Source organism: Vipera ursinii (genome assembly GCF_947247035.1).
Source record: "Vipera ursinii genome assembly, chromosome: 12".
Classification (NCBI taxonomy): domain Eukaryota; kingdom Metazoa; phylum Chordata; class Lepidosauria; order Squamata; family Viperidae; genus Vipera; species Vipera ursinii.
Window position 1 is genome coordinate 3722619 of NC_139525.1, and position 14421 is coordinate 3737039.

The following is a 14421-nucleotide window of genomic DNA, read 5'->3' on the forward strand; positions in this document are numbered from 1 at the left end:
TCAAAACTCAGATGCTTGGCAACTGACTCACATTTATGACGGTCGTGGTCTCCTAGGGTCATGTGACCCCCTTTTGCGACCTTCTGACAAGCCAAGCCAATGGGGAAGCCAGATTCCCTTCACAACCGTGTGACTAAACAACTGCAGTGATTCATTTAACCAATGAGGCTATAAAATGGGGCAAAATTCACTTAACAACTGTCTCACTTGGCAATAGGAATTTTGGGCTCAATTGTGGCCATACCTCGAGGACTACCTGTAGAGAGGACTCTTCTGTACTTAACTTCCGTACCTACAACCCAGTTCCAACAGCTGTCACCTCCCCCGCGATCACACGACCGCATTTCAGGAGCTCGGCAACAAACTCCCATTTGCGGCTGTTCGCAGTGTCCTGCGGTCGCATAACCACGATTTACCTTTTTGCCGAAAACCGGTGTTTACTTCCCTCCCAAACAAAAATATTGCTCGGTGTAGTAATTGGTGACTGGTGAAATGTGCTCCTACACAGATCTCTTCGCAAGCCCTGCAGGCGCCCTGCGCTGGCCCCGGGCCCTGATGCAGAAATATCATGTCAGCGAGGTGACGCCGAGAGGACAGAAGGTCAAACTAACCATAATAACAATTGTGTTTGTTTAAAGGCCATGAATATATTAACGTCGGTGTTGCTCCTTTACGCCAAAGAAGAGGAAGCGTTTTGGCTGCTGGTGGCCATCTGCGAACGGATGCTGCCCGATTATTTTAATCGCCGCATCATTGGTACTGTTTTGTTTTCGTTGGGTTTCACTCTGGTGATCGCTTTCATGAGTTGGTGGCAGCAGAGAGAGGAGAATTGGAAGGGACCTTGGAGGTCTTCTAGTCCAACCCTTTGCTCAAGCAGGAGAACCTATACCACCTCAGACAAGTGACTGTCCAGTCTCTTCTTAAAAACTTCCAGTGATGGAGCGCCCACGATTTCTGGTGGCAAGCTGTTCCCCTGGCTGATTGTGTCCTCACTGTCAGAAAGTTTCTCCTGAATTCCAGATTGCTTCTCTCCTGGATTAATTTCCATCTGTGGTTTCTTAGCTTGCCTTCAGGTGGTTTGGAAAATAAGTCGACACCCCTCTTCTTTGTGGTGCCCCTCAAATACTGGAATACTGCTATCATGTACCACCCCCACCTAGTCTTTCTTTTCTGATTAGTTTCCAACTGTTGTTTCTTGTTCTGCCTTCGGGTGCTTTGGAAAATAATTTGACCAGCTCTTCTTCAGAAATCGTGGGCGTTCCATCACTGGAGATTTTTAAGAAGAGACTAGACCAGGGGTAGGCAACCTCGGCTCTTTTATGACTCATGGACTTCAACTCCCAGAATTCCTGAGTCAGCAGAGCTGACTCAGGAATTCTGGGAGTTGAAGTCCATGAGTCATAAAAGAGCCGAGGTTGCCTACCCCTGGACTAGATAGTCACTTGTCTGAAGTGGGATAGGGTCTCCTGCTTGAACAAGAAGACCTCCAAGGTCCCTTCCAGCCCTATTCTATTCTTTGTAGCAGCCCCTCAAATACTGGACTGCTGCTCTCATGTCCCCCCTCCTTTTCTCTAGACAAGCCATACCCAACCGTTCTTCATCAGGCCCTTAATCGTCTTAGCTGCTCTTCTTTGCACTTCTTCCAAAGTCTCAACATCTTTTTTGTAGTGACCAAAACTGGAGGCAGGATTCCAGGTGTGGCCTTTACTAAGGCCTCGCGTGATCTTGATTCTGTGCCTCTGTTTATACAACCCAGGATTGTATTGGCTTTTTTGGCTGCTGCCACTCACAGTTGGCTCCTGTTTAGGGGACCGTCCGTGAGGACTCCCAAGATCCCTCTCGCAGTTCCTGTTTTTGAGTTTATGAAATGTGGGTTTCTGAGTTTGCGTCTGCTCCTGGGTAACTGGACGTCTCTTTCAGGTGCCTTGGTAGATCAGGCCGTGTTCGAGGACCTGATCCGAGACTACTTGCCACAGCTGACGGAGCACATGACCGACATGACCTTCTTCTCCTCCGTCTCGCTCTCCTGGTTCCTCACCCTCTTCGTCAGCGTCCTGCCCATTGAAAGCGCCGTCAACGTGGTGGATTGCTTCTTCTACGACGGGATCAAGGCCATCTTGCAGCTGGGCCTGGCCGTGCTCGACTACAACGTGGACAAGCTGGTGGCCTGCAAGGACGACGCAGAAGCCGTAACGGTCCTCAACAGGTGCTGGTGGCGGCTGTTTGTGGGTCGATGGTAGCTGTGTTTGCGTTTAGGGCTGGGCTACACGTTGCGCAATGGCGTGGGCGTGTTTGTTTTCCACCTTTATTATTTTTACAAATAAGGCCGTGGACAGATCCAACAGGCTTTCCTCCTCTTCTTTTCCCCACAACAACAATCCTGTGTGGTGGGCTGGGCTGAGAGAGAGGGACTGGACCAAAGTCGCCCAGCCGGCCTTCATGGAGAAAGCGGGACTAGAATTCACGGTCTTCTGGTGATTAGGCCAAAGTCACCCAGCTAGGTTTTATGCCTAAGGTGGGATTAGAATTCTCTGTCTCCTGGTGATTGGCTCAGAGTCACCCAGTTGGCTTTCATGCCTGAGGCGGGACTAGAACTCCCAATCTCCTGGTGATTGGCTGAAAGTCAGTGAGTTTTCAAGCCTGAAAACTGATGATTGGCCCAAAATCACCCAGTTGGCTTTCATGTCTAACGTGGGACTAGAACTCACCATCTCCCGTTTTTTTTAGCTTGGCACCTTAATCACGAGACCAATTTGGCTCATAATATAGGTGTGCACAGAGCGGTTAATGTGTGCAAGGGAACTCATTCACACAATCCTTTTCCTTGAATCAAGGTTTTTTGAGAGTGTGACCAACAAGGACAGCCCACTTCCTCCAGCTGTTCAGCAGGCCTCCGGGGTGAGCGAAAGCAAAACCCCTCACCCCAGGGTGGACATCACTGACCTCATTCGAGAATCCAACGAGGTTTGTTCGACACTTTCTTCTCCGCTTTCGCCTTAGAAGAAGAATCGGTAATTTGCTGTATTGCGCCCTGCAGAATGGAGCCACCTTAAAGGGTCCACTTCTGGACTCTTTCTTCCCAAAAATGGAATATAAAGCAATATAAGCCCGAAGTTAATCAGATGGGGCTGGGGGGAGACTTCTCACGGTGACGATTGTGGTTAAAAGGATGATTGAAGTTGGGAGCCGCAGACTTAGAGCCGCTTGGTCAGTCTCAGAAGTTGACAGCTGTGTGTGTGTGTGTGTGTGTGTGTGTGTTTGTGTTTCTTTGTGTTTCAAATGTGGACCTCGCATCTGTGGTATGAAATCTTAGAAGGAGTGGCCTTCTGCGCTCTGACCGTCTGGAGCTTCAAATAAGAAGATTCGTAAGATTTGGGGTGGTGAAGATGATGGAGGAGGAGGAGGATAGGAAGAATAATTTTGGAAACCTTCAACACTGAAGGAGTTGGCTGTTTGTGCTGTAGGTGTTGTGCATTCATCCCTGATAAGCAGTAAAATAGTGTCTTGGTCTCCTCCAGAAATACGGTGAAATCCGATTTGAAGAAGTGGAAAGCATGCGACGTCGCAACAGACTGTATGTTATCCAAACCTTGGAAACCACAACTAAGCAGAATGTGGTGAGTAGGTGCTATATTTGGTCTCTATCAGAACTTTGGTCGTTGGTTTTGCCCTGGTATTGAACATAATTTATCATTTAAGTATCAATTGCTCTCTGTTAATTAGATAGATGATAGATAGATAGATAGATAGATAGATAGATAGATAGATAGATAGATAGATAGATAGATAGACAGACAGACAGACAGATACATGTAGGTAGGTAAATAGATATACAGAGACAGACAGATAGATATAGATAGATAGATAGATAGATAGATAGATAGATAGATAGATAGATAGATAGACAGACAGATACATGTAGGTAGGTAGATAGATATACAGAGACAGACAGACAGACAGACAGACAGACAGACAGACAGACAGATAGATAGATAGATAGATAGATAGATGTAGGTAGGTAGGTAGGTAGAAAGAAAGAAAGAGAGAGAGAGAGAGAGAGAGAGAGAGAAAGGAAAGAAAGAAAGAAAGAAAGAAAGAAAGAAAGAAAGAAAGAAAGAAAGAAAGAAAGAGAAAAGAAAGAAAGAAAGAAAGAAAGAAAGAAAGAAAGAAAGAAAGAAAGAAAGAAAGAAAGAAAGAAAGAAAGAAAGAAAGAAAGAGACAGGAATAGTCTCACACCCAGTTACCTAGAAGACTTTAGTTAACTAGAAAACGTATTAATTACTTTGATTCATCAGTTGAAATATACATCTAGGACAATCCCTCAGACATCCAGTCTTAAACTGACTTGCTTTCCTGTCATCTGTTCTCAGCTCCGGGTTGTCTCCCAAGATGTGACTATCAGCCATAGCAATCTGGAAGAACTGTATGAATTATTCAAGGTAACATCTTGGTTGTCCTCGGCAAAAGACTTTTCATGTCTGTCTGACAGTCATGACCTCTAACAGACCTAATAAAGGTAGTCCTCAACATACAACAGTTTGATTACTAACCATTCAAAGTTACGTCATTGAAAAACTTATGACCGTTTTTCACACAGCCATTGCAGGATCCCCATGATCATGTGACTTACATTCACACTTGGCAACTGACTCATGTTTATGACCATTGCTGTGTCCTGGGGTCACGTGATCCCCTTTTGTGACTTTCTGACAAGCCAAGTCAGTGAGGAAGCTTGATTCACTTAGCAACTGTGTTACTAGTTTAACAGCTGCAGCGACTCACTTAAAGAGGGCGTAAAATGGGGCAAAACTCACTTAACCAATGTCTCGCTTAGCAACAGAAATTTTGGGCTTCATTGTGGTCGTAAGTTGAGGACTGCCTATAATCAAGACAGTTGACCTTGGAGAAAGTTCTTCCATTGAACTGTTGAGACGTTAGGGCAGGGGTCTTCAAACCTGGCCCTTTTATGACTTGTGGACTTCAACTTCCAGAATTCCTCAGCCAGGCATGAATTCTGGGAGTTGAAGTCCACAAGTCATAAAAGGGGCAAGTTTGAAGACCCCTGCGTTAGGGCATGAAAGTTGAGAGCAATGGCCTTTGCACAAAGATGAGAAGGCCCTGAGTGGAATCCACCATCAGCCATGGGCATTCAATTAACGGGTTGGGCAATCGTTCCATTCCTTCATTCATTAGCTGCTATGATGGAAGAGGAAGGAAAAAAAGATCTTTGAATTGACCTTGAGCTCCTGAATGTTTAATTTTAATAAGTAAACATCTGGTGATCTTTCCCAAAGGGGCCACCTCTGGAGTTTCAGAGATAGCATGATTGTCTAGGTAGAGGTTAAGACCATGAGATTTAATAGCCAACAATTTTCAACTTTAGCACTGGATAATTCTATGGGAAAACTACTTGATGTTGCTCAAATTGTCCGCATGTGATCTGATGACATCTTGCTATCATTTATTGGGGTCCTTCTCTTGTTCTTCTTGGTCAGAAAGAACATTTTCTCTCCTGTTACTGGAAACCAAATAGTCCGACCCTAAAGCACCACGATGCCAGCCTGCCCTATCTGGACCAATATCGGATCGACTGTCAGCAATTCCGACTCTTGCACCATCTCCTGAGTCCCTGGGCACACTGTGCCAACCGAGATTCCTTGGCTCTGTGGACCTTCCGGCTCCTGGATGAGAATGTTGACGGCCTGATCAGCTTCAAAGAATTTGCATCCATTTGGGGTATGGTCACAAATACGTCCCACGCTAAGAGATCTGTAGTGTTAGCATTCGGATAAAGTTCCCTCCCTAGGTGAGATCTGGCTGGTGTAGATCAATTCGGTGACTACGGAGCCAGTTTTCAATAATTCCTCAATAATGGAATCCCCATGATATAAAAAAGATGTTGAGCCTCTAGAAAGAATGCAGAGAAGAGCAACAAAGATGATTAGGGGACCTTAGGTTAAAACCTACGAAGAACGGTTGCAGGAATTGGGTATGGCTAGTTAGTGAAAAGAATGAGTAGGGGGTAACTAGCAGGGCTCCAATATTTGGGGGGCTTCCACAGAGAAGAGGGGGTCAACCTATTCTCCAAAGCACCCAAAGGCAGGATAAAAAGCAATGGGTGGAAACTAACCAAGGAGAGAAGCAACCTGGAACTAAAGAGAAACTTCCTAACAGTGAGAACAATTAACCAGTGGAACAACCCGCCTCCAGAAGTTGCGGGTGCTTCATCACTGGGGGTTTTAAAGAAGAGATTGGACAGCCACTGGTTATATGGTTTCCTGCTTGAGCAGGGGGTTGGACTAGAAGACCCCTAAGGTCCCTTCCAACTCTGTTATTGTGCTCTGCTCTGGACATTTGATCATCTCCGTTGCGTATGAACCTCCTTGAACGACCTCTCTGCTTTTATTTATTTTTCCTTTTCTCCCTTTTTTATTAGATGTCCTGTATCATGGAAGCTTCAACCATAAGCTGACCCTGCTTTTCAAATTGCACATTCCTCCGGGTGAGTGATGTGCAGGTATTGTGTTTAAGTCCTTGCTTTCCATGTTGAAAACCATCCACGTCAATTGGAACCATGTGGGATCCAAGGTGAACTCCTTCCCCAGCCAGGAAACCTATTTAACCAAGGACATTCTCCTTCTGCCTCAAATGCGATTTATTTCTTTTTAAAGTAGGACAAATAAGCAGAGGCTGAGACAGGAACTCAAGACGCAGACGCTCTTCAAATGTCTCCTGCTTTTGTGAAGTTTAAAGCCAGCTTTTAATCCTTGTGACTTCCTTTTCTTAAAAAAAAATATTGTTATAAAAAGGTAAAGGTTCCCCCAACATGCGTGCTAGTCGTTTCCGACTCTAGGGGCTCATCTCTGTTTCAAAGCCGAAGAGCCAGCGCTTGTCCGAGGACGTCTCCGTGGTCATGTGCCCGGCATGACTAGACGCCAAAGGCGCACGGAACGCTGTTACCTTCCCACCGGAGTGGTCCCTATTTTTCTACTTGCATTTTCACGTGCTTTTGAACTGCTAGGTTGGCAGAAGCTGGGACGAGTAACAGGCATTCACTCTGCTACGCGGCACTCGGGATTCGACCCGCCAAACTGCCGACCTTCTGATCGACAAGCTCAGCGTCCTAACCCACTGAGCCACCGCGTCCCTGAACAAATTTAGCGATCATCAAAATAGTAGAGAATAAAGAAAAGGAAAAAAAGAAAGAAACATTATTCGGTTTTTAACTTCCCCTCTTCTATGCAAACTGCTAATTTATAATATCAGATTTAGCTGAAGTTTAAAAAGTTAGTGTATACATTTTTGGAACCCTTTAAAAGTCGCACGGTGACTATATCTTCCAGGCTGTGTGATGCATTGTATATAATCCTTTTGATTTTTAACTGGTTCTTTTTTTGTTTTGACAGCTTTTACCGAAGTGGAGTCGCTGAGCCCTTTTAAAGGAGCTCAACTCTCTAAAGAAGAATTGATCCATTTCAGTCAACTAAGTGGTGAGTGTCAACATATCGAATGTCTGCTCGTGAAAGCCAAGGAGGTCTTCTGGAAATTAAGGTGGAGCTGATCCTTTGCAACAAGCTCAGAATCCGTTCTCTTAAGTAAAAGTATGAGCCGTGGTGACTGAGTGGTTAGAATGCAGTGTTGTTGTTAGCTGCGAAGTCGTGTCCGACCCACTGCGACCCCATGGACAACGTTCCTCCAGGCTCATTCTCTGTCGTCCCCTTCTTCTAGAATGCAGTACTGCAGGCTAATTCTGCTGACTGCTGGCAATTTGGCAGTTCGATTCTCACTGGCTCAAGGTTGACTGAGCCTTTCATCCTTCCGAGGTCGATCAAATAAGGACCTAGATTGTTGGGGGCAACAAGCTGACTCTGTAAACTGCGTAGAGAGGGCTGTAAAGCACTGTGAAGCGGTATATAAGTCTTAAGTGCTATTGCTATTGCTAACTCTGCCCACTGCCTAGAGTTCGATCCTGACCGGCTCAAGGTTGAGTTGGCCTTCCATCCTTCCATGGTCAATAAAATGAGGACCCAGATTGTTGGAGGCAAGAGACTGACTCTGTAAACCACTTAGAGAGGGCTGTAAAGCACCATGAAGTAGTATATAAATCCAAGTGCTTTTGCTATTGCTAATTGCAAGCACTTGAAGAAGTCTTGGTCAACCTTATTGGCTGTGTTAGTGTCATCTTGTGGACCAGGCCATGTGGAGAGTCTCAAGTCTCAAGTTCAATTCTTGCGATCTCTAATGGAAGGATCTCCGAGGAAGAAAGATCACTTTCTTGCTGTATATCAGGGTCTCTCAACCTTGTCAACTTTAAGAGAGGTATTGACTTCAACTCAGCAATCTTGAAGTTCACACAGCGTAACGTTGACAAGGTTGAAAAGCACAGCAGTAGACAAAGTACAGCTAGTCCTTGACTACTAGTTCATTTAGCGACCGGTCAAAGTTACAATGGGCCTAGAAAAAGTGACTTAATGACCATTCCAGCTTCGCCCTGGTCACATGATCACAATCCAGATGCTTGGCAACTGACATGTACTTAAGACAGTAGAGTGTCCCAGGGTCATACTTCTCGTGACCTTCAGATGAGCAAAATCAATGGAGAAAGCAGATTCGCTTAACAATCGTGTCACTAACTTTAACAGCTGCTGCGATTCACTTAACAATGGTGTCAAGAAAGGTCGTAAAATGGGACAAAACTCAAATGTTTCGTTTAGGGGGGGGGGGGAAACCCAGAAATTTTGGGCTCTGTCGTGGTCATTAAGTTGAGGACTGGATAATGCATTAATTTTAATCTTTTTTTTTAATCCCATTTATATCCTGCCCTTCTCCGAAGACTCAGGGCAGCTTACAATCTAAGAAGCACAAATCAATGTGCTTAGCAATAGCCTTCATTCTATGTATATGCCTGCTTATTAGGGCTTTCACACACACCCCAAGTGGCATTATTACAAAGTCAGCTTAATTGCCCCCAACAATCTGGGTCCTCATTTTACCTACCTCAGAAGGATGGAAGGCTGAGTCAACCTTGAGCCTGGTGGGATGCGAACCTGCACTAATTGCAGGCAGCTGGTGTTACTTAAGGAGGCATTAGCCCACTGCTCCACCAAGGCTCTTTAGTATCTCATTTAGTATCTCGGATGGATCAGGAGTATCTTTTTTCCCTCTTCTTTATCTTAGTTTCCTCTCCTGAAGATAAAGCAGATGCTTTAAAGACAAGTCCTGAAAAGGGTAAGTGACCTGGACTCAGCCAGAGTTTGGAGGTGTACCGTTGAAGGCTGCCCATCATAAAAGTGTCGTGTGGGGTGAAATTTTGAGTCCACCTTGGCCTCCTTATCCATCCTGCATGACCATCAACAGGCACAGTTTTTAAGAATCTTAACTTTGGGGATCAGAGTTGAGGTTGACCACAGCTTAATTTGCATCCGTTAACCTTCCCTTCTGATGCGCTATTGCCAGCAGTCTTTTTGAAGCCATGCTGGAGGAAGGAAGGAGGCCGAGCTTGTAGGGATTAGCAAGAAATCCTGGTTTGATGTTGCAACCTGGCATTAAGAGTGTAAAGTACGAAAGAGAGGGGGCGGGGTGTACTGGCGGGTGTAATATTGGACTGAGTTGGAAGAAGGTTATACGTACCACAGAATTACTAAGGGACTCAGTCATCACGTGGTCTGTTGAGCACTTGTTTGTGAAAGTAGAAAACTAATAAAACATTTATTAAAACAAAAGAGTGTAAAGTACGAGACTTGCAGGGTAGCAGGGCAGAAATAGGAAAGCCTTTAGTGATCTTGCAGATTCCATCCCTTCACATCTGGAAGCTCGGCTGAAAGTCTTTCGATTGAGATGTGATGAAGTTTCAGCCGGAAACTGTAAATGATCCAAAGTTACCCAACGGATCTGATTCCTTAGCAGAAACCCTCCAGCAGAAGAAGCACAATTGACCCATCATCTGTTCTTCTGAATCTGACTCTTTCCTACCAAACAGGGAAAGGGAAAGTGGACATCCAGGCTTACCTGAAGCAGTGGCAAGATGAGATCCTTAAAAAGGAAGCAAGCATTAAGGATTTGCCCCGGATGAACCAGGTGAGAACTTTTCTGGAAGTTCTAGTGGAGTATTTTTTGTTCTCCCCCATTAATACAGGTAGGGTGGAGGTATAGCAAATATTGATAGAGGAGACTATTTGTAGCTCAGGATTGAGCTGTGGGGACCTTAGGGCTCTCTGAGCTTGGTGGTTTTCTTGCGGACGTTTCATTACCAGACTAGGTAACATCATCAGGGTTAGGGTTATGATGAGAATGATGATGGTGCTATTTAGTTTGATAATGAAACATCTGCAAGTGAACAACCAAACTCAGAGAGCACTAAGGTTCCCATATAAAAAATTCTGCTAAAGTCTACTCTAGAACATCAAAATGTAGTCTTCTCTCACCTGGAGACCTTTAGACCTTGGCTACAAACTCATAAACTCCTGCCAGGTGAACCATGAAGTTTGGAGATCATGCAGATCATTATTCAGTGCATCTTCAGGACACTTGATGGGGAAATCTAGTCAACACACCCATTTTTATGAGCCCTGGTGGCGCAGTGGTTAGAATGCAGTACTGCAGGCTAATTATGCTGACTGCCAGCAGTTCGATCCTGAACGGCTCAAGGTTTACTCAGCCTTCCATCCTTCTGAGGTCAGTAAAATGAGGACCCAGATTGTCAGGGGCAATATGCTGACTTTGTAAGCTGCTTAGAAAGGACTATAAAGCATTGTGAAGCGGTATATAAGTCTTAAGTGCTATTGTTATTGCCCTCCCTCCCTCCCTCCTTCTCTTCCTTCCTTCTATAACACTGTCCACTGCCAGCAGTTCGATCCTGACTGGCTCAAGGTTGACTCGGCCTTCCATCCTGCCAAGATGAGTAAAATGAGGACCCAGATTGCTGGGGGCAAGAGGCTGACTGTAAACCGCTCAGAGAGGCCTGTAAAAGCACTGTGAAGTGGTATACAAGTCTTAGTGCTATTTACAAAAAGCTGCTGCAAGCATGGCTTGCTCTATTGACACATACGTACACGCTTGGTTCTGAAAACGTCTCTTCTTTTTCCCTTCTCAGTCCCAGTTCATCCAGTTTTCCACGACCTTGTATAACTTGTTCCACGGTGATCCAGAAGAAGAGCTCCTGTTCCGTGCCATCGCTACAGTTACCGGCCTCCTGTTGAGGATGGAGGAGGTGGGGCGAAAGCTCCAGAGATCCACTTGCCCAGCCCAGCGAGGAACATCTCCCGTGGCTGGTCCTACAGCACCACCGGCCTCCCAAACGGATGAGCCAGGAGCCCCGCTCTCCAGCTCCGTCAACGAAGGCTGGTCGTTTGCTTTTGAGCAGATCCTGGCCTCCTTGCTAAACGAACCTGCCTTGGTGAGGTTTTTTGAGAAACCGGTCGATGTCAGAGCCAAGTTAGCCAACGCTAAAGCCACTCAGTTAAAAACAAGGGCTGGCATGTAGGAACCTTGAGACTCAACTTCTCTCCCCTCTGCATAAAACAATCCAAAACAGGAGGTAATGCTGAGCTTCAAGTTGCACCCTGAGGAATTAGTCCGATTCCCTTAATAGCCGGGCGGTGTACATGGCTTTATTTGTATTTTTGTGGGGTCAAGTTGTTTGAAGCACAATTGCCCCTAATCTTTGCCTTTCGATACACCAGATTTTATAAGGCACGGCCACCAACACGGGGCCACTTGGAAGGGGGAAAAAAACAACAACCCTAAATTGTCTCCTCGACAGTACAAGATTTCCAAGTTCTCACTTTTCAGGCCCCCGTTTTGCTGTGTCGTCTTAACGGGTAAAGGCGGCAATTTTTGCAAAGAGCTTCTTAAAACTTGGAACGTAGGTCTGCATCGAGGGCAGAATCTCTGACCAGTTTAGGACACCTGTTTAGAAAAGCCGTTTATTTCAATGGGGGCCAAGAATTTTTTTAAAAATACACATTTCTTCAAAACCTGGTTCTTCAAAGGCATTACTTGCCTCACACTGAAGCCTTCTCGGCTGATAGCGTTAAATTTTTGCGACTGTGCCTACGTCTTCTGGACGGGTCTGTGACAATTCGCATGGCCAACTTGCCATGGCCAACTCAACACAGTCAACTTCCTGTGGCCAAGTTGCCTTGGGACAATTTGCTGTGAGACAAGCGTTAGACTAATATAAAAGAAATGGTGGTATGGAATCATTAAAGAAAGGATGCAAAAGGAGAGACAGAATGGAATGTGAATGACAACAATTAAAATTATTTATTTTGAATAATTAAATTAGTTTGTTAAATTGTTCTGCAGCAAGTTGTACTACAGTAAGTTGGCCATGATGAGTTGGCCATGAGTTGGCCAAGGCAAGTTGGCTGTGGCAAGTTGGCCATGGTGAGTTGGCCATGAGTTGGCCAAGGCAAGTGGGCTGTGGCAAGTTGGCCATGGTGAGTTGGCCATGAGTTGACCAAGGCAAGTTGGCTGGGGCAAGTTGGCCATGGTGAGTTGGCCATGAGTTGGCCAAGGCAAGTTGGCCATGGTGAGTTGGCCATGAGTTGGCCAAGGCAAGTTGGCCATGATGAGTTGGCCATGATGAGTTGGCTGTGGCAAGTTGCCCCATTCCATTTCTGGGCAGTTCTTTTACTCAATATCCAAAACAATGGTGATCTGGCCCAATTTTGCAAGCCGGGAAGTTGCATCATAGTGTTATTTTCCTCAAAGTGTGAGTTAAATAGAATTCTGAGGTTCCCTTTGAAAAACCATCCAGTCCAGCCAATGAAAAACTAGGAACAGAAATTCCAGAATCAGCTGCTTAATTCTATATACACACACCACTAAAATGATTTGGGGGAAACAGCTATTTGATGTTGCAGTAATTCCTTTATTTCACACACACACACACACACACACACACCTTTTTGGGTGGAAGTCATTGTTTCATGGGATCCAAAATCACAAAGGTGTTTAGTAAAAAGGAATGGGTAGTAGTAAGAAAGTTGGATGTGATTATGAAAAACTCTTCTTAGTGTTGCTCAGATGGGTCCTCTGCAAAGGTTGAGGGTTAATGCTAAACCAAGTTCCAGTACTTAAATCCTAGAGTTATGTTTCAGATTTCAGGCTGAAATCTTTCCAGCCCCAAGTAAAACATGGATTGTGACCCTGAAGCTAACTCATCGCTATTAGAAAACAGAACTGTCAGACTTTATTCAGTTGGAGCAAAAATAATTAGAATTCATTCTTCAAAGACCTTCCAAGAATCTATTCCTCAAAGACTTTTCAAGTCCTTCAAGAATGAGATTTAAAAAAAACCCCTCTATTGCCTTTAAAACTCTTCTCAATTTACCTTAATCCAAGCGTTGCTTTAGTAAAAGACACTAATATTTGTAACCTTTAAGTTAAAAAGTGCTGCTATTTTTTAATTCCTGGACAATTGAGAATGGTGGCATGAGGCCTTTTGCCAACTATAGACAGGTATATATTTTTCAAAATCCAGTTTTCTGATATGTCACAAAAAAAACCAGTTTTCTCCAATTTAATGTGCTCCTAATTCTAACATAATTGAGAAATATGAGTACCAGGAATATAAAAATCCCAGTTTCTAGACCTCAGCAGTCCTAATACAAGAATTCTTCAGTTTGAAAGTATTTTTTTTATAACATCTGGAGTTAGCACCACCATCAGAAATTCAGAAAAGTTTGATTTATGCCAACTTTCTTTTTCTTCTTTGGCTGCTCATGGTTACTAAATGACCGAGCTGAAAGATAAAAAGCGTTTATAAAGGGGGCGGGGGAAAATCTAGATAGACATAGTGTCTTTTTCAACAAAAGTACTGTATAAAATGCAATTGTGGATGGCCATATGAATAGCATTTTTTTATAGTATGTTTTCCAAGAGACCATTACAAATACTTGAGATAAACAAGTATACACACACACACACACACACACACACACACACACACACACACACACACACACACACACATATATATATATATATATATATATATATATATATATATATATATATATATATATATATTAAAGCTTAGAATTGAATTGTCTTATAAACAAATACACATGTATATATTATTATCCTTAAGAAAAAAAATCATAAATTATATGGTACAGAACTAGTTTCTTGCCTCCAATATGACAGATGTTTACAGGGGAGTAAAGAATGCGCTCAACTCAGTCCCTCAAAGGTATTTTTAAGAATGAGCACTTTGTTTTTTGCTTTGGAGTGAAATAGGATCCACAAAGTACCCCTTTCCTTTCCTTTCCATGAACATGATCCATGAACTGTCAGCCATTGCGTGATGCTTCTTAAAAGTAGAGCTTTATTTTTTTTCTTCCAAAATTATATGTACAAATCTGCTGAAGGATCTAGCAGGTGATTTTACAAGGATTGGGAGGGATTCCAGTCCAA

The 14421-nt window shown here is 44.1% G+C and overlaps 1 protein-coding gene across 3 annotated transcripts in view; it reads left to right on the forward strand.

The window, feature by feature from the left end:
* The window catches only part of TBC1D8B (TBC1 domain family member 8B), a 31231-nt gene extending 17927 nt beyond the window's left edge, over positions 1–13304 (forward strand). For 2 of the 3 annotated variants that reach the window (XM_083372016.1, XM_083372017.1), the window contains 11 exons: positions 639–756; positions 1921–2206; positions 2835–2964; positions 3519–3617; positions 4371–4439; positions 5496–5736; positions 6437–6502; positions 7407–7490; positions 9178–9228; positions 9980–10077; positions 11093–13304. In XM_083372016.1, the coding sequence (XP_083228142.1) occupies positions 639–756; positions 1921–2206; positions 2835–2964; positions 3519–3617; positions 4371–4439; positions 5496–5736; positions 6437–6502; positions 7407–7490; positions 9178–9228; positions 9980–10077; positions 11093–11482 (1632 nt within the window). In that variant the 3' untranslated portion in view covers positions 11483–13304. Of the gene's footprint in view, positions 1–638; positions 757–1920; positions 2207–2834; positions 2965–3518; positions 3618–4370; positions 4440–5495; positions 5737–6436; positions 6503–7406; positions 7491–9177; positions 9229–9979; positions 10078–11092 lie in introns of those variants that run through there. The other variant, XR_014493622.1, reaches the window with a different exon arrangement.
* The last annotated feature ends 1117 nt before the right edge of the window (positions 13305–14421 follow it).